The sequence below is a fragment of the Saccostrea cucullata genome, unplaced genomic scaffold, assembly GCF_032062105.1.
Source record: "Saccostrea cucullata isolate Sc308-1 unplaced genomic scaffold, CSIRO_AGI_Scuc_v1 ctg401, whole genome shotgun sequence".
NCBI lineage: Eukaryota > Metazoa > Mollusca > Bivalvia > Ostreida > Ostreidae > Saccostrea > Saccostrea cuccullata.
The window spans coordinates 170030-191271 of record NW_026924018.1 but is presented as its reverse complement, the minus strand read 5'-3'; the positions used below and the strand labels follow the sequence as shown (position 1 = coordinate 191271).

Genomic DNA, 21242 nt, shown 5'->3' with positions numbered 1-21242 from the left:
TGGGTGTACAGAGAAAAGCTTCAAAGGATCACTTCATTATAAATAGGGATCTGACCTATAGGACCGGGCTTGGTTTTTTTCTCTACAAAAAGCTTGTCGATTTCCGTTCCTATTAATGCCATTAGGCCAAATACATTTAACAATTTGTTTTTTCCTAAATCTTTATTTCAGTGAGTAGAGGTAGAAGAAACCTTGTCATTGATTTTCTGAGTTTGTTAGCTCCAAATGTAATAATTGATATTTGTCTTTACTTCTCATTGTGCATAATGGTAATGTCTACTGTCTCTGAAATTCTATTCTTTATGTCTAGGCTATTTATCCGTGGATATAATAAAAATGTCATTAATGTGTGCAAATTATATAGGCCTAAATGAAATCCAAGGGAGTACAGTTACTGATATATGTAGCCAAAATCAATGTGATTAAATTCTAAGGAATATATACAATTCAAATTCGACGCAGCTCAATGCTGTCAAGAATATCTGTATCAAATAACACAGAGTGAGTTCCTCTTGTCCTCGGAGAAAGTGTGCTTATACTGAGGTATGTTCCGCCTGACTGACAACTGTACATTTGATTGTTACGACTTGACATCTCTTTAGTTTTTCTTGTATCAAGAATGGGCATACATTATAATTGAAGGAAAATACACAAGTCTATTAAAAAAAAATTAATTTGTCTTTAAAAAGGCGAAATTTAAAACTTTAAAAGTGTGGTGCCAGGTGGATTCAAACCCGCGACTTTAAAAAGAAGCATTTCACGGAGTAAAGCCAACTCTTATATCAACTGAGCTAGTCCGTCTATAAAATTTACAGGTCAAAATTTGAAGCAGATTTTCAAAATCAGGTTTTCTTATTTTTTGTAGGTTTTTTGGGAATTTCGACCCTAGGGCAGGGGTGCCCCTAAAAAAATCCTATCTTAAATCATTCCTTACATCATAACCTATCAAAATATCACAATTTTATTTAGGGGCAGGCCTGCCCTGAAGGACTTCTAGGCCAAAATACATGCAAAAATCAACGCTTTAACGGACAAAATGGTGTTTCAGTCATTTTTGAAGGTTTATTGTAAAGTTGTAAATAATAATTTTTAGGTAAGAAATACAAATTTGGAAAATTTAGACATATGTACGGTAGAAAACAACAAATAAAGCTTAATTATTCAATGTCACTTTTTCCGGGAAATTGTTCTCTCCTATAGGTCAATTCTTTTGTTAAAGCGAATACATCCTTTAGCCATTAAATATGAGCTAGGAACAGTCCCTATTTGTTGCAAAGTTATCATCTCAATGTTTAAATACTATAAGAGACTAAAAAATGTTAAGAATAAGAATGGCACTAGAAATCAAATTCTTATTGCTGCTTCCTTAGAAGATGACAACCTATATAGTAATGGTGTAAAGGATAATTGGCTAAGTCAGATTGATAAATTAAAAAAGAAACCTAACCTTCCATCATTAGATATAACTGATAACACATTCAGCAGCTGCTTGAAGAATTTTTACATAAAAAATGTTAATTTGCAACTTCAGAACATTAAATTCTCCAAATGTGGTAAATTATTATTTTTCAGTCAAATTAGAAAGAATTATGAATTACAAGACTACTTAATATACAATAAATAAAGCTATACGTTCTAAATTAACAAAACTGAGAATTTCTGCACATCCTTTTGAAGTAGGCAGATATTCAAAGCCTTGTATCCCAAAAGAATCGCGTTTTTGTCACTATTGTAAAACTGTTGTAGAAAGTGAAATACATTCCATATATGACTTTCCTTATATGCAGATTTGCGAAAAAAGTACTGTCCTCTGAACATCTGTAATTTAAACGATAACATATTGAAAGAAAATCATTGTAAAGTATTTTGTAATCCTGAAGGCTATGTGAATTTTTATATGAATGTTTTGAATTGCGTTCCAAATGCATTTATTAGCTCATCACTGTCCATACTATACTGCTTGCATAATGATTATGTTTAATCTTCAAGTTGTAATACTCTGCATAGTTGACTTCACTGATCCATACACTTGCATGTATGTATGCATTTTATTATTTGTCTTTTATATGTAACATGGTTAATTGTATGCCAACATGTTTGGTGAATCAATAGAGAAATTGAATTGAATTGAATATTGTATTTTACTTTCCGTCTTATTCAAGCTGAAAGTCCATCTAACAATACAAATCAGGAGCAGGGCAAAAACGGACCTTTTTAACGTCAGAGGTGGGATCAGGAGCAGTGGAGGAGTGAGCATCCCCTTGCCGACCCGTCACACCCGCCAGGTGCTCCTTTTCATGATCGGGAAATAACGGAAAACTCCGTCGACAATTCAGTTTTTAAATACAATGTAATGGTCTAACAATCAGTATAAATAACGTCATTCAAAAGACTCAATGATAAATTGTATTTGCTGACAGTCATTGTATCGACCGTAGAACTCATACGAAATGAAGACTTTAAACGAAACTGCTTACATTCGCAACTTCGTTCTTTGTCAATACGAAATTGTCCATATGTGTGGAACATACTCTTGCGTATGAAATCAAATGAATGATGTAAACCCAGCATGCGATGAGGGTATATTGCTGAATAAGTAATTAGGGAAGTTGATATAAAGCTGGTTGTAAACGTCTTTCTGGTAAATATACATGTATAGGAAGCATGTCTCAGAATGTGTGGTATCTTTTATTTCAAGCTCATCGGAAAATATTGTATCGACATTTAAGAATGGAAATAACCACTGCTGATTGACAATTGTCGAGTTGAAGACCACAGCAAATGGTTTTTTTCTGTATAAAATTGAACAAATTCTGCTTCATGTGAATACAAAAATAGCTAGGTCTGCTAAAAACGGAATGCATTTTGGTACTCATAGGAATACCAATAGATTATTGGAAGACGTGGTCTCGAAGTTTCTGTAACGAAAAAGAAATATTTCTTGTATATTTACATATTATTTCAAATAATCACATTCAAGCTGAAAGTCTATTACAATATATAATGTTTGTATGTGTGTACAATCAGAATGTTTTCTAACAAAATAATACTTCAAATGACTAATGGCAAGAGGAGTTCCATTTATATTTACAAAGCAATTGTCAATGATACAAAAAAAATCCTGGACTTCAATTTATGGTGGGGGAATGGTTGTATATTTATAGTTGAAAACTCGTAAGGTTTCATGCTGTTGATTTTAGTAATTTATGGTAAAATTTTGTGATTTCAAATTTTCCAAAAATTCCTAAGTATACCACTTTTTGAATAAATTGTTGCATAGTACTCCTGAAGTTTCTGCTTTACTACTGTTAATATATTTTAGTTATGGGAGCAAAGAAAGCTAGTGTTGGTAGAACATTTGGTGGAACCCGCTTTTCACGCCTTGCTCCTTTACATGTGTGGCGGTCAGCCGGGTTCGATCACCGGTGGCCAGATAGCTCAGTTGGTAGAGCACCTGACCGGAGTTTCAGGGGGCACGGGTTCGAATCCCGGTCTGGTCCGCTGCATTTTCTCCTCTCCCGTTACATTTGGTGCCGTGACCAGGATTTGACAGCTGAAAGGCCTGCCAGGGATGAGCCTGGGTTGGGGTCTTTGGAGGGCCAAAGACCTTTACGGAGGGAGGACTGTGGCGGTCAGCCGGGTTCGATCACCGGTGGCCAGATAGCTCAGTTGGTAGAGCACTTGACCGGAGTTTCAGGGGGCCTGGGTTCGAATCCCGGTCTGGTCCGCTGCATTTTCTCCTCTCCCGTTACACATGTATCACCTTTATTTTATTGTTTCAGAAAAGATGAGCAAATTTGCAAGACACCATAAAACCGCATATCGCACAAATGTCCATCAATTAGTGAAACCCTTAAAATGATATACAGGAAATAACAAATAAAGCTGAAAACTAAGTAGCATACATGTATGTCCCTAGTTTTGTACTTTAGGCATTTTTATTGATCAATTTTTGAGTGGTGAATTTATTATAATGAGTCCATTGTAAAAGAAAAAAAATGAACAATACGTAGGTTGCGTTTTTTTTTATCTGTGGACAACTGAGCTAGCTCGTTTTTTAGATATAAGGAGTGAAATGCTATTATATTCTGCTCTTGAACAATGTCATTGAGATTATGCCAGCTGTGCATGGTATGCAGGTTTGTCAAAGATTCTGAAAAAGAAAAATACTAAATCTAACCCCTTTACATTCCATAAACTGTAAAGTATAGTTCACTGAATTTGTTGAATGTGGAAAAGATCAGGTACGGCAACTCTGACTTAACCATGTATAATATAATATATATACCATGGCTTTGCGGGATCTTTTTATGGAAAATTTACTCTTAGATCAGCTGTGTCTTTAAATAACACTAGAGCATCCTCTAACATGTCTAATAAAGATTAAATTTTTATACCTCATGTGAAAACATGTCAAGCAGATACTTAAATTTTCAGCCTCTATCAAACGTACAAAAAGAAAGAGCACTTTTAAGAAACAAATCAAGAGATTTGTCTTGCAAAAGGGCATTTTTTAATATGAAAGTGATATTTTTCACAACTAGTTTATAAAATCTATTTTGTTATTTATTGATAATGTCAATGTTATCATACTTAAAATTAAATAGAGAATGATACATATCATTTGCCAAATTATGTCCTTCGTATGATCATGTAACATTATGTGTATTTGTTTTATGTATGATGACATTCTATAGAAAAAAATACTACTCTATTACTCAATTATTAATCCGGATAAATAAGCGCATCCGTTTTTGGCTACATTTGATATGTTGCATTTCCGGTATACACAATTGCGAAAAGACCATGCCTGGTTCTTCGAAGTCAAAGGCAAACCGTGTAGATTTTCACGAATGTATACAATGTCACTGTGTAGTTCATAACAAAGATCTTAAAACACATGTTAATGAATGCTCTAATGCAGAAAATGGCGGTAATTTCTCTCACGCGTTCCTTAAAGATGGAGTATTTCACGGCATCGTCTCGCTTACGTCAGGTACAGTAAACCTGAGAAAACGTAAGACAAAATTCTACATCAGAGAGATCTAAAAATATTCGTCAAATGGGTGAAGGATAACGTTTGTATAACTAAATGTTTATTTCTGAAAGGTTGTTTAGTATTAGGATTTAGGACTCATTGTAGCCAAGGCTCTTATTGTTAAATTAACAGATTAAATCTAATGTTTCCAGGAGAGAAATTCATCATAATGGTAATCTCAATATATTTATCTCAGCTAGATAATTGAATCTTAAGAGGATTTTATTAGAGTAAAAATCAACCTGTTCTGTTTCACTTACTGTAAATTGAAAATTATTCATATTGTAGTCAATTAATCAAACTTTGATGTATTTTAAAACTCTGATTTATTTATTTCATATATTAACGGTAGTCTTTGTATAAGTAAATTGCATTATATCCCCTGTATCTCTTGACAGGAGACATACCTGTGTCAAAAGACAGAAAAAAAGATGTGGCTCTCGTCCATCCATCTGTAATGAATTTATGTTCTCTGTCCATTGGTCAGGAGTGCATTATACAGAAGAAGTTTATTGGGTTTGTATCATTGTCATTAAGCAAAGTCCCTAGGCTTAAGTTGTTCAAATCTAAATATTTACATTCAGTGTAATTTTCTTTATGAAATCCATTAGAAATCTATGACGTTCAAATCTCTATAACACACGCGAAACTTTGTCACCTCGCGTTAGAATACAAAGTAGGAACTATATGCATTTTCAATACTTTAAAAACACCAAAATGTACATTGTTTGACACAATTTAATAAAAAAAAAATTAACCCTGTTGAATTAATGTAAAAATACAACAAAAGTGCATTTAAAATTAATTTGTCACTTTTTTCCTTGCAAGGTTCGTTTGCGTTATTTAACTTTACGACATCACAAACGGCTCTAATTACGTCTATAAAGCACCCCAGTTTTGAAGGGCGCTAAATTCACATTAAAGATTACCGAAACAAACAATTATGAAGAGGAAAAATAAGAATATGTAAATATAAGCATTGAATTCATATTTTGGGATGTCTTCGGTCCTATAACAGTCAAATTTTGTTATCCCAAATTCGATAAGACCTTAAAAAATCTTTGAGTCATCTAATGAATGATGATTCGAGATATCGAGGGTAAAATACTTAAAGAAAATAAGGGTTGGATCTTCCAAATCACTTCAAAATATCCATGGTATTCCAGAAATCTGTGTTTGAGATACCCAAGTTCAACTGTATATGTTCTGCTTTATTTTATTGTGAAGTAAAGCAGAAAAAGAATGCATGCAAAATGAATAACTTTTGATACAAAGTAAATTATGAAAATTGTTTTGACCCCCAATGTATATAAAATCAAGGTCATACATGTAAGAGAATCTTAAATAAAATATTTATTTCACATTTTAACATGTTTATTCAAATCAATTTAAAAAAAGTCTAACAATAAGAAAAATTCATAGACAGCTAATGTAGTGTTTTATGCCTTTGATTTACAGGATAGTTTGGCCCTTGACTAGTGCCCCCTCCTCCAATGTATCAGTGTCTGAGGATTTATTGAGGCTGCTGGGATTAAAGGCAGGGGACCCCATCACTGTCCAACCCCTGGTGGAGAGTCCAGTCAGGGCTGCAGAGGCCAGATTCCAACCAAAGTAATCACTGGACACTGTCCTATAGTAATCCACTTATCGGTCTCGTATAAGATCTTGCAATAGTTGTCATTGTGTGTATTTATTTTGTCCTTGTAATCAATGTTTGGAATATGTTTCAGTAGTACATTGAAATTAATGTATATGTATTTTGATTTACCAGTAAGCCTCTACTCATTCTTTTATTTTCAGGGAATGGAAGCAATTTTATGATGAAGAGGAATTTCTCAAATATCTGAAAAATTCTCTCTGTAGGTCTTGTTGAATCTAATGATTATAATTAAATAATGAAATTTTATGTGCTGCAAAATTTTTAATTACTCCTATGCAGTATATAAGAGTAACTATAATGACTAAAAAGGATTCTTTAACATTTATCAATTAGGTCACAAGTGTTTGATGTTGCAGAGTGAGATTTGTGTGACATACTTTGGACAGCAATGTCAGCTGAAGGTCACACAGTTAACAGCAGAAACAGAAATTGATCGTGTCCTTGACCTCAGTGTAGATAATGTCTGTAGTTTGTCTCAGGAAGTGGACAGATTAAATATATCCAGTTTAGATGAGTCTTCTATCCTTAATGAGAGTGATTATCTGGACAGTCCTGTCAGCTCCACTCCAAACAGGGAGAGGCAGATAAAATCTCCAGGAGAAAGTCCAGGGAAGAGGAATAACTCTGGTATCTCATCCTACTCCCCACAGAAGGGAGATATCTCATTAGACAGTTCCCAGTTCAAAACTCCTGTTAAACAACAGCCATGTCATGGAGTAGGGGAGGTATACAGGGTTTCTACAACAACGAAGTGCTGCTTAGAGAGGAATGATAAAGTAGGGGGAGAGAAGCCTGGACCTCCTCCGGTGATGTTTAGTGATATCGGGGGAATGACATCACAGATCACCCTCCTGAAGGAAACTGTGATGCAGCCCCTTAAATCACCTCACCTGTTCAACTCTACAGGTAAGTTGAAGTATAGAACTTGGGCTGAGAAAGCCTTGTTGATCGAGATATATAAGCTTTTTAAGCTTACATGTAGTATTAATTCTTTTATGTTCTTTTTTACAATATAATCCAATTATATGAAGACATTACCATGATAACTTCTGACTATTTTTAGTATTTCAGTTCTATTTGAATACATGTATTTACTATAAGAGACCAAAGCAAAAATTTTGGAGATGATTCATATTTCTATTATTTTAGGACTGCCCTCACCTCGTGGTGTTCTAGTGTTTGGGCCGAGTGGGACAGGAAAGTCTAGGTTGATACAAGCTGCATGTAATGAGATGAACATCTTCACACAGACGGTATCAGCTACTGACATCATCAGCAAGTGGGTGTAGAAATTTTATAAGCCCCTGAATCGCCTATAGGATAACTTGATCAGTCGTAAACAAGCTTTATATTTGAACTTGAAATAAATTAAAAATTTAACATAAAAACAAGCTTGAAATCAATAAAGTAGGAAAAAAAACTTTACATCTGACTTAAGATGAAATGTAATGATCGATTGTAGATTTTACGGAGAGTCAGAAGCCAATCTGAGAAATGTCTTCAAACAAGCAGAGGAAAGGTAGGAATGATCAAAATTAGAATCAATGTACAATTTTTTAAGAACTTCTTAAATGTGATGTACAACTGAATCTACCTTTCGTGCTCCATTTTTAGAGCTCCCAGCCTCATTGTTATGGATGACATTGATTCCATGTTTGGAAATCGAGAGAAAACTCAGAGTGAGGCTCTACGTCGTCTCCTATCCACATTGCTGACTTTGATGGACGGCATTTCCTCTGTGAGTACCAGAACTTTGTCTTCATGTTTTCAGAGTTTTGTTTCAGTTTGTTTTTATATGCATTTTTCTTCTGATTTGTTTTTGTCTTAAATTTCTTAGGATATATTATGACATTTTTGCTAATTGTATTTTGTGTATTGGCAGTAAAATGAGCCCCCCTTCCCCCAATTAGACATTTCTGTTACTGACAAATTTGATTTGAAAAACAGCTTCAAAATGATAAGTCGTATTGTCTTATTGAAAAGGGGAATAATTCAATTTCTCTATTGATTCCATTAGATCAGAGTTGATGTTTTGATTAATTTCAGTTCAGTTAAAAATCTTATATGAAGAAGTATTTCTTAAAATTTTAACAATTTATAGTGAATGCCTCATAATCATATTTTAAAATGTTAATAATTTTTACTGTGTGCGTCATTAATGTTGAAAGATTTGGTCTAACAAGGGATAAGGATTGTTTTAACCTTGAGGTACTTTACTGTCTCATGCTGTTTATAAATACCTAATAATTTTGCTTCTAGAAATCTTGTCCTGATCGGTTTGTGATGATTCTGGCATCTACAGTACGACCCGACTCACTAGACCCCGCTTTACGTCGCCCTGGTAGGCTAGACAGAGAAATAGAGGTGGGCGTTCCCACACCCAAAGAGAGGCTGGAGGTAAGCCTAATGAATTACAATGATTCCTTTGATAATTGTACCTTTTTAAGTGTTCATTGAATTCTTTTGTTTCTAATCTCTTAATGAGGGAAAAGTTTATATGTATATATATTTCATTATTTCTAATTATAATGTACCGTATATACTCGCCTATAAGTCAGTTCGCCTATAAGTCGGTTTTATTTTAGAAGTTCATTTAAGAAAGACTGACCTTCTAAAATACCAATCTTTTTATATCTCGCCTATAAGTCAGACATAGAGTTTTGGACCAAAGTTTAACTCCCAAAAAGCCGACTTATAGGCGAGTATATACGGTATAACAAATGTTTGTAAGTTTTGCAGTTGTTCTTGTTGTAAACTATATATAAATTTATTAAATAAGAAAATGTTCATTGATCAAATTGTAGAAAGAAAATGAGTTCTGTTTGAAAAATGCTTACAATCTCCTTGTCATATTTAAAGCTAGAGTTATTTTTACTTTCAGATTCTACAGAAGTTACTGAGGGTTAGTCCACACAGTTTGAGTGAAGACGACATGAAGCAGATAGCAGACACAACCCACGGTTATGTAGGAGCAGATCTACTATACCTCTGTCAACAAGGTATTGAGGCCGCTTATTAACTCGCTCTAACTCTTGATAGGGGTCTGGCTTACAGTTTCTAGTATGTTCTATAACTCCTATACATTATTATTTATACAGCCAGAATAAATGCTGTCAAAAGAGAACTCCAGGGAAGAGATGATGATGTCAGATTAAATGTAAATGATGTCACTGCTGCCATGACAACCATCCAGCCTAGTGCTATGAGAGAAATTCAGCTAGAAATCCCCAAAGTAGGTGAAGGAATGCAGTCAGGGGCTGATGTTTAGCAAAGTCTTTCTTATTTTCAAATAGCTTCTGGGTTTAACTATGCATGCAGTTTTACTTCAAACAGTAATTTTATCATAAGGGTTTTGAAATTTTTTTATGCATAATTCACCATTAGAAATATTTAATTCTTTCAATTCTCAATCATAACAATTTGATAGAAATGAGTATAGTACATAATTGGAATATTCATTTTTGACTTCAAATAAAAAGATTATTTTTTTTTATATTAAAAAAAAATTAATTAAAAGTTGCATAGTTTGTGGGAGTTAATCATAAAAACTTCAACCTCAGTTTCAAGTAATACTAGTACAAGATTATGCTTTTTTTTTTTTTATCTTGCCTTATGAGTTCGGCATTTTGTGACAAGAGGACAGTGCATATTATCCTAACCTAATTTTTTTTTTTAGGAGCATCATGTTTTAATGCACTAAATAACATATAAAATATTTACATTTGCAAATGTTTTTCTTTATATAACACTACTGAAGGCAATGCATATCTATAACTGTATAAATACCGGTACGGGTCAAGAGGTCATACATGTGCGTATGGATAAACGTTCAAGGTAATCTCTCAGTGACGTCATAAAGGGTTGACGCGCGATCAGTGGATTACATTCATGCCACTGGGTTTGAAAAATAATATCGGGCTTTAAATACAGGTTGGTATGAGATTAAATTCATCATAAAGCCCTTCGGGCTTTTTGGAATTTAATCTCGTGACCAACCTGTATTTATAGCCCGACAGATGTGTTTTAAAATGATACCCTATTTCTTAATTGTAATTTGAATTCAGATGTTGCCAGTTCAATGAGTGTGTACTATGTATTTATAGTAGTGTTGGCAAATCGGACGATTTTTAGTAACCGGTTACTCGCTCAATCTTCCGATCGAGTACCCGGTTACTCTGATGATTTATTCATATGTATCATTTATCTCATCTTTTACTCATCGGTTCTACAATAAAACACAAAGGTATTGTGAATTAACTTTATTTATAAACTTAAAAAGAACACGCAATATCTTGAATTTTAAATATAATTATAATAAAAAATTTAATTAAATCAGAAGAAAAATAAATATTCAATGTTTCACGCTATTTTACAATGGCGTTCATCAGTTTAACTTTTCAACCCCCGATATGTATGTCACGATCAAGGAGAATGATTATTTAGAAATTTGATGTCACGATAACTCCTATTCACATTAATTACATTTTACAGGTATAGAATCAGCTGTTCTTTTAAAATACTTCCAAGCTATAATACATGTCTTTGACAGCATTTTTTAAAATTATTTAATGAGGTAATTATAACTTGGGTCTTCAAAACTTGTATAACCTGCTGGCAATCCAATTAAGCTATCAGTTAAGTGTGAAAACCAATCAATTGTATTAGTGAAACCATAGATCATTAAGTCTAACGGTAAAGAAAATTAGAGAAATGTTTATTTGTACGCTTATAAACAAATTAACATTTTATTTTTTAGTTATTTACCATATAAGATGCATTTTATCCGAGTAACCGAATAGCAATTTTACTAACCGATACTCGCATCGTTCGACGGTTAACCGGTTAACCGGGTACTCGTTGCCAACACTAATTTATAGGTTAATTGGACGGATATTGGAGGTCAGGAAGAGGTCAAATTAAAGCTAAAACAGGCGGTGGAGTGGCCCCTCAGGCACCCTGAGGCCTTCCAGAGAGTGGGGATTTCCCCTCCCCGGGGAATTCTGATGTATGGACCCCCTGGATGCTCGAAGACCATGATTGCTAAAGCCTTAGCAACAGAAAGTGGGCTCAATTTTCTTGCAGTAAAGGTACAATTAAACAGATCATTTACTTTTTGAATACATATAGGATAAAACTTTAATTTGTGCGAGAAGTCTTAGTTCTAGTGAATGAAAAAAGATAAAGTATACACAGTAATAATACATCTTAATTTTTAAGCAACCTTTACATCTGTTATATGATGGAATGGTAATTATACAGTACATATATTTTAAAAATATAGAATGCTAATAGCTACCTTTAAACAAATTAATAATGTGACAGTTTTGATAGATGATTGCAACAGTTAACATGCCAAGAGCTATAACAAATTCTGACCACAGAACATAAAAGATCAGTAGGAGTTGTCTTTCCTTCTTAAAGGTTAATATTACAACTTGTGCATTATGCTCAAATTATCGGAATATCCCATTTTAAATGCTAAAATAAGTGAACAAATTCTTATAAAATATTAAATAAAGAACTTTTAAATGGTTCATACTAGAACTGATAACTTATGCCCTGCAAACCTTTCAGTCTGTTACAACTATGATGGATGGACTGAATACTATCAATTCATTGTATTTAACATTTTATTATCAGTGATGAATTATTATCATAGTTTTGCCTATTTGTATATATATGGATTGATTTATACAATTACATTAATCAAAATTGTCACGATCTGCTTATCACAGCAACTAAATACAGTAAACAGTTCTATCCCATCAGGCACACCATGGCCACATGTTTCCAACTGAATAAAAAAAATAGATGATTTAAATTGCTAATTATTTAGAAAGAGGTAAAAAAAAATATCATCATATGATTGCACTTTAATAAAATTTTTCACTTTCATGTACATGTACATGTAATTGAAAAAAAAAGATTGCGTTTATAATTACAAATGTATGATCTGGTACATGTACCTACATTGTTTAGGGCCCGGAGCTCTTCAGTAAGTGGGTGGGAGAATCAGAAAGAGCTGTGAGGGAGGTGTTTAGAAAAGCCAGGGCAGCTGCTCCATCTATTGTCTTTTTTGATGAAATTGATGCTTTAGCCATAGAAAGAGGCAGGTAAGCATGGTCAAAAATTAAAAAGCAAGTACTGATTGAAAAAAGAAATATTTACCAAGTATATCCTCTTTTCTGCATTGCAGAATAAACCTTAATCTAGAATAGGTTTTTTTTTCTTGTATTTGGAATGAAATTGTTCTTGATTGGTAGTTTTACTTTATAAAAGTTTTTGGATCACAGACACGTTTCCTATGCAGGGCACTGTCTCTTTATTCTTATGTTGAAAGAATAAGTGTGAGCGCCCTACATATAAAGCAAGTGTCTGTGGTTTGTAATTGTGGTTTAAATTAATTAATATGACACCATTAAGTTAAATTGCTTTTTAGTGACACTCATGTGATTAAGGCTAATGTCAGGATTCTTCAGAAAAAAATATGAGCATGGAAATCAATCGGGTTATTATGAAAAATAATAATTTTAAAGTACTGTAATACATGTAGGTAGAAGTCTAATTCTTTTGAAAAGTGTAACTGCAGTTATTAAACTAGGTGATTATTGCTGTCCATGGTACATACACAGTGTAAATGATACATGTAACTACCGCTGTGACATCTTTGTTTAGTTCCTCGGGCAGCAGTAATGTTGGGGACCGTGTTCTCGCCCAGCTCCTGACAGAAATAGACGGGGTCCAGAGTCTACGAGACGTCACCATTGTAGCCGCTACAAATCGCCCCGATATGATTGATAAGGTGAGACCAAGTGTTGGTACATTGTGTTGTAAGATTGGTCGTGATATTGGGGTTTCAATGAGCAAGAAATTTCATCAATACCTTATAAAGCCCAGTAGTCCTAGCTTAATTGTAACTTATATAAATCATGTATTAATTAGTTGAAGTTCTTGTGGACACTAAGCTTTGTTCCTATTTTTTGCGCCAGGCTCTGATGCGGCCGGGTCGATTGGACAGAATTCTCTATGTCCCCCTCCCTGACATGTCCACCAGACACAAGATCTTTACAATCCATCTGAGCAGAATGCCGGCGGGGGACACAGTGGACGTGGATCAGCTAGTCAAGGTCACGGAGAAATACTCGGGAGCCGAGGTAAATGTGATCAATTCTGATACTTGTTCTCATAAATTAAATATTTCCTCCGCTTTTTTTTTTTTAATATTGATGAATAAAACTTGGTTGGCTATGATCAGGTGTCTGCAGTGTGCCATGAGGCGGCCATGTTTGCCCTTCAGGAGGACATTGCGAGTGAGAGGGTGGAGCAGAGACACTTTGACAAAGCTCTGACAGTGGTCAGGCCTCGAATCAGTGACCAGCTGATCCAGTTCTACCAGAACTATCACCTAAAGAGTGATCTACAGGCTGTCTGATGTCATATCATAAAACATTCTTCCTAGGTCAAGGTCTGTTTGGGGTACGATTGAAGAATTTTTGACAGAGTTATACCCCTTGTCAGCATGAGTGTTCTGCAAACATCTCTTGTAAATATTATGATACCGAAAAAGATGAAAACATGTCCAAAGACTTCATGGTGAACATATGTATATCCACAGCAGGAAGCAGATAATAACAACATTGTATTATAGCTTAGCAATTAGAAATAAGTTATGGAGGAAATAAACGTGAAGAGTCAATTTTTCGTTTTTTTTTTTTTAATTAGAGGATGTACATATATACAGTCATACATTGCAGGCCTTGTTTTATAAAGGATATCCTCTAAGTATGTACTTCTTTTTACTAGGGGAATGTCCGGTAAATGTAACAAGCATCTGTAAAGTAAATGCTCATATATGAAAGCCATAATTTATTACCAGTTATGAAATTTAAATTTTGCTTTGTAGAAATATTTTTCAAGTTAAAATGACATGTTGGTTTTATTTCTGTATAGAAAATGATGTGCTGATTAACTAGATTTTGTTTTCATGTTCTGAGTAATTGACCTTAGTCACCTTAATGTTAACAGCATGTTTTTACTTCAAACAAATGTAAACAACCAATACAAATTACATATACGTACCTTAAGCCTGTTCCACTAATTACGTAAATACCTAGTTTCAGAGAATGTGTTAAGGATTGTTGAAATGTTGCATTTAAGATTTTTAAAAAAGACATAAGATAAGCCTGGAGCAGTATTGTTATACATGTATAACAGCATTGTAAATGCTACATGCATTGTTTGTAACCTTGTTTGACCTCTACTTTTACTAAGATTTAAGTAAAAAAAATTGTATTTGTTAGTGAAGTATTCCTTTTTGAGATTTTGGATTTATTGCATGTGCTTGATTTACCTTGTAGGAGTCAGAAAAAACTTGCTTTGTGATCGGAAAGTCGTGGGTTCGAACCTCGACTGACCTAATAAAAACAGGTAGCAACCGATCCTTTGCTGAGCACAGGCCACTGGAAGTGAAAGATGCTGGACTTTCAAATGAGACCTTAAAAATTTAAGATTCTTGTCATGAAAGGCGTTAATTGTCATGATAAAAATCCCTCAATGGCACTGGGTACCGAGCAAAGCTCTAAAGAAGTCCTTCATTTCTGAATTTAAGAATTATTCAGACATACATTTTCTTTTATTAGTAACGGCTTTAAGAATTATTGCCTATATTAAAGGCGTGAAAAGCTTTGTTACATTACAAGGGTTCTGTAAAACAGCAGACATTTTGAAAATTCTTTTCTTTTTTTTTTGTTGCGATGAACCCTTATATTGAAGATATTGCTACACCTTCTTTTACAGCTCTCATATCTTTTTAATTTAATTACTTTATTAGTACTTATGTATTTGGAAGTGTATTCATATTTTAAAAAATTGTTTTCACTTTACTGAAAAATACACACCTATAATCTGAACACTGAGTATTGATCTGTCTGGTTACATGTACTGGTATTATTCATCAACCTTTTTTACTGCTATATATTAAAAAAAAACATTTTAGGCAGATGATATTCGTAGTTAAGGACATGTGGCTGCATGTTATTCTTCATTAACAAATAAAGCTTTTTAGCTCACCTCAACGAAGTTCGTAAAACCAAGAATTTTTTTGCAGTTTTCTTTTTAATTACTTCTGTGTCCTATATTGATAAGACATGCATGGAAGATGGTTTTAGTGTGTTTCATTGTACCAGATCAGATGCTGCAATTTCAGCAAAGGAATAAGTTAATGTTTTTGGAGCAGGTTAACATTTTTGATACTTATAAATACATAAAAGTAAATAAACCTGAACATGTGCATGTACAGGCAGAAGTTAACGTGGCAAGCCCTCATCTGCATCGTCCTTGTTCTCTCCAATTTTAATGCACATCTGCCACCGTTCTGCCCATGCGCGAATCACGTGGTTCAGGCAGTTACGTGACATGCTCCAGCAGTCTTAGTTTTCACAGAATATAAGAAGGATGATACAACTGGAGATAACGGCTTGCAGTAGTCATTTTCCGTATCAAAAGTTTTTGGTGCATAAAACAATAAAAACTTGCATGGATGATACAGGATGCAAATTGGGCTTGCTTTGGATGCTGAATCTGACCTATATTTTCCGAAACATCAAAGTTTTTGATGCAGATTTCCAATTAACTATAAGGTGCCAAACTGGAGGATGATACATCTAAGGATGCATCCCGGGTTTGCTTATGACCATCACACCCGCTGTGTGCTCCTTGTCATGATCGGGTAATAAGGGAAAAAGCCGTTGTCAATTCAAGTATAAATAATGGACTAACAATTAGTATGAAAAACGACATTTAAGCATTTGACTACAGTGATTCGAATGCTGTATTTGCTGATGTGTATTTTTGATGCATGTTTCATTTCCAATAACCCTAAATGCCAAACTTGCAAAGATCAATCACACAATTTAAACTTAACAATAATTTATTAACAGTAATATATACAAATCATATAACATTGTACAAACTTAGCAAGAATGAAAACTAAAAATACATATTTTCATCAGAGTGTCTAGTTTAAATTTTTTATGCACACAAAGTATCCCAGTGAAAATATATCTTTTTGTTGGTTAATTGTGTGTTGTACCTCAGTGGTGCTTATATACGAAAAAGTATTGTATATGCATCGAAATGACAGGGTATTTATATACATAATAATAAATAAACCTGATCATGTGCATTACAGGCAGAAGTAGAAATTATTAAAACATGATATTAATCACGTGGAACAATCTGGACATACACAAAATTTAGATAACGAATGTTCAAAGTCCATAAAACAATAAAAAGTAGAAGCAGAGCACATGTTGACATCACTCCATGGAATGTTCAAGAAACACCCGCTGTGTGCTCCTTGTCAATGTTACCATAATTATATACATAATGAAACAATACACATCTCACAACACTGACAAGTTTAAAAAATCGAATCATATTTCTTGCCATGCAAATTATGTTTCATAACAAGAAGAGTTTATTTGTCAGAACTGAACTAACATTGGAAATAGAATGGGCGAGAAAGATGCATGGTGGCCACCACAAGCCGAGTCCCCTGTCTTAAGAACGTCATTAATCCAATATGGATATAGAATGGGTGCCTTCTTTTAATCATTCTGATATCTGATATGTTTAAAGTCTAAAGTAAACTATATTCGGGGGATATAATAATGATAGTGTTGTTGAGATAGTCAATTATTTTTTCTAGCTCTATCTTGGTGATCTTTCAAAACAAACTGCTCAACTAAATACGACGCGTCTCCTCTCCAGCTTGCTTTCATTGCACGGAAAACCATTTAAAACCATCCCTCTTCCAAAAACAATCAATCCAATTATTGCTTAACGTTTTGAAAGTCTTAATTTTGTCTTCGTAAACCTTGTAAAACAAATTATTATATGCAACTGCAAAGGAATTTCCAAGTCATAGGTTTAACTTTATAACCAATTGTGTTCAAGTTAGACTGTGTCAACCATTTTTTTGCCACAAGTAACCTACATACGGACGTCATTTTTTTTTACATTAATACTGTGACGTCACAAACTGACATATTATAAGGCAATTTTAAAACATTATTTATGTCCTATTTATAGAACATATGTATGAATATAAGTGTGCCAAATTCCATTCTAATTAAAATAGTGGTTTTATAAATATATAGATGCATGTAGTTCGCGAACTTTTTGATCACCCCTCGTAGGTTACATTTATTTTAAAGCCAATTATGTTTTACACAATAGCTTCTTAAGAGAGCATTTTAAATCGCTTAAATTACTTCTCGCTAAAAATTAAATACCGGTTTTTAAGGAGAAATCGCTTAATGCGTCTCGCTAAAATTTCCACTTATACGGTAATTGAAAAGAAAACACTTACTGTAGCCTTCAACTCAACTTATATCGACGACGTATTTCCAATTAAAAATTAAGGTGTGTTTCCATTCCTATGTCGATAGATATATATATCCCGGTGTGCATGACATTAAAAATAACACAGAGCCTGACAAATCTGTTTCATATATAGATATTCCACTTTTATGACAAGCATTGACAAAGGAGGTGAATTTAACATTTCAATCGTCAAATTCCCTAACTTATACAGCAAAAAATCGTTAACACATGCAGGCAGGGTATATATCTCTTATTGGATGCGATACGCAAGAGAATGCTCTACGTATGTACAATTTCTAAAACGAGTTAAATTATTGACAAACAAGTTGATGAAACAAGAATATCGGCAGTCTTGTTTAAAGTCATCATTTTATTTATTCTATGGACGATACAATGACATTGTCAGCAAATACAATTTATCATTGAGTCAAATGCTGACTGATGTTTTTCATACTAATTTTTTTCGTTCTTTTCGATCATGACAAGGAGCACACGGCGGCTGTGACTGTCTGCAGGGAATGCTCACTCCTCCATGGCTCCTGATCCCACCTCTTTCGTTTTGTAGGTCTATGATTGTCCTGCTCCTGTTTTGTATGTTTAATGGGTATTTGAGCTTACAATTGATTATTGTTAGTCACCTCGGTATCTCCATAAGGATATGGAGATAACGAACAGTATTCAATCTCAAAGTCCATTAAGGAAAGAAGGAAAATGGAGATAACGAACAGTATTCAATCTCAAAGTCCATAAAACAAAATAGGAGCAGAGCAAACACGGACCTCCGAAACATCAGAGTTGGGATCAGGTTTCATGGAGGAGTGAGCATCCCCTGCTGACCGGTCACACCCGCCGTGTGTCCCTTGTCGTGATCAGGAAATAACGGAAATATCCGTCGTCAATTCAGTGTATAAATAATGGACTAACAATTAGTATGAAAAACGTCAGTCAGCATTTGACTCGATGATACATTGTATTTGCTGACAAGGTCATTGTATCGATCATATAATTTACGAAAATGATGAATTTAAACGAGACTGCTGATATTCTTGTTTCATCAACTTGTTTGTCAATAATTTACCTCGTTTGAGAAATTGTTCATATGTAGAGCATGTTCTTGCGTATCGAATCAACTGAGATATATATACTCCGTATGCAGGTGATGAAGGAATATTGCTGCACAAGTAAGGGAAGTTGACGATAGAAATGTTAAAGTAATCACGTTTATCATATAACTTGGTTGTTAGATTACCATTAACGTCTTTTTCAAGTAAAATATCCAAGTATGAAACAAATGTGTCAGACTTTGTGGTATCTTTTATCTCAAGCTCACCAGGATATATCGTATCGACGTGGGAATGGAAATTACCATACATTTCATTATCAAACGTCCTCTGTCAACGAGAATTAAGTCAAGGCACTTGAAAATAACACATTACCGTTTTTAATTTTATAAAAGTTTGATTCCAAATTATGGTCAAAATCTAGTACTGAAGGAGGTATGGTTTAATTATTGTTGTCTCCCAAAAAAATGGGATATTTCAATATCAATATGATTATGACCCCGCTGTTTTTAAGGTGTTTTGTTTCATTGTGGGAATTTCGGCCCGGCAACTCTAATCGAGGATTATTATTTGGAGGAAAAAATGATTCCACAAAACTTGATATTGTTTTGGCTATTAATTATCACTCTTGAAATAATATTTTCATTGTAAAGCTTTGATTGAGTAATAAAAATAAAATTTAAGAAATTAAATATAAACAATATTTTTATTTGTGATATAAGTAAATGAGCGTTTTATAAGTTTTAGGAAACATAATTATCAAAAGTAAATACCCCTGTCTCCTCTCAAGTGATTAATGCATCAAAATGTTTTCATTCTGCTGACCTGAAAGTTACCTGTTATATATTCATGTGATGAAAAATTCTTTTTAAAGAAATTCTGACAAGATGAAAACATTTGCTGTCGCTTTTTGTCCCATATTTAGATTTACTGACGGCATTTGCTATTTTCATTCAAGCCAACTCGATATTACCCAGTGAACTCAAACTCCAAAACACCACAATGTCTGCCACATCTATTTCACATTAAAATGAACATGCATTTTCTGGAGTATAGAACTAAAGGTGATCTTACAGTTAAAATATATTTTAAACGTGTTTTGAGCTTTTTCAAATTCATCTCCTCTGTGAGTAACATTCCAATATAGCCTGCTTATGGTATTTTCTCTCAAAGGAGTAGGTCCTGGATATATACCGTATGACAGATTCTAAATAAGAGGCAGGCTACTACAAATAAGTCGATGAATTTCAACAATGTCGTTATAACTCATCATTTACTAGATTATTCTATGGTCGAAATAATGAAATTGTTAAGATATACTTAAAACGGAGAAATAACGTACAGTAATCAAACTCAAGCGTCAAGAGTCATTTGAAACAATACAAATCGGGAACAGAACGAACATGTACCTCTTTAAAACGTAAAAAAAGGGGTGGGGGTGCCATTGGAGGAGAAAACATACTCTGTCAACTGGATCTTATTGCTGGGTCGAAACTTGACTGGCATAATGCATATTTCATACTTATCGTTTAGTCAATAATTTTTTCACTTAAGTTTACTTTGAATTAAACATGTGGAATACAAAGGATCACTACACAGATCAATTTATGTACGTGTATACAAGGAACTGATCCCAATTTTGTTGTCTCAAGGGGACTCTTTGCCCTGTTCAAAGTTTACATTGTTTATAGAATATATACCATTTGTCACTCTAATGGCGAGTTCCCCAAAAAATGATATTAATTAAAAATGGTTTTATTATGGTTTGAAAATAACCAAACCTTCGTAACATTACAAACATCTGTTACTTGCATGTACAAACCTGTAATTTTTATATGATAACACACTACCAGTATGTCGCAAATTTAGACCATTGTGTGATTAATTTAAATAGTTTAATGATATTTTTAACACGGACTAACACAAAGTCGTGTTCATTCACCGCAAGGTGTGCACAAGTTGACTAATATCGTTTTCATTTATACTGGAACAAGGGAAGTACATGTATTTCAGCAACGCAAAACCCAACTCCAATCTTACCAGAATGCATCCATACATGTACACTTGTTTCTCATTCCTCAAAAGCATCCTTTTCAAA

The 21242-nt window shown here is 33.8% G+C and overlaps 1 protein-coding gene across 1 annotated transcript; it reads left to right on the top strand.

Moving 5' to 3' along the window:
* Positions 1–4763: 4763 nt before the first annotated feature.
* LOC134265489 (ATPase family gene 2 protein homolog A-like) lies at positions 4764–15704 on the top strand. The gene is made up of 16 exons (XM_062747708.1): positions 4764–4996; positions 5437–5554; positions 6497–6649; positions 6839–6897; positions 7032–7604; positions 7848–7977; positions 8161–8217; positions 8313–8436; positions 8958–9095; positions 9580–9697; positions 9797–9930; positions 11576–11785; positions 12678–12811; positions 13374–13500; positions 13688–13852; positions 13954–15704. Exons 1-16 carry the CDS (start codon positions 4807–4809, stop codon positions 14128–14130), a joined length of 2607 nt encoding a protein of 868 aa, XP_062603692.1. The 5' UTR covers positions 4764–4806; the 3' UTR covers positions 14131–15704.
* The last annotated feature ends 5538 nt before the right edge of the window (positions 15705–21242 follow it).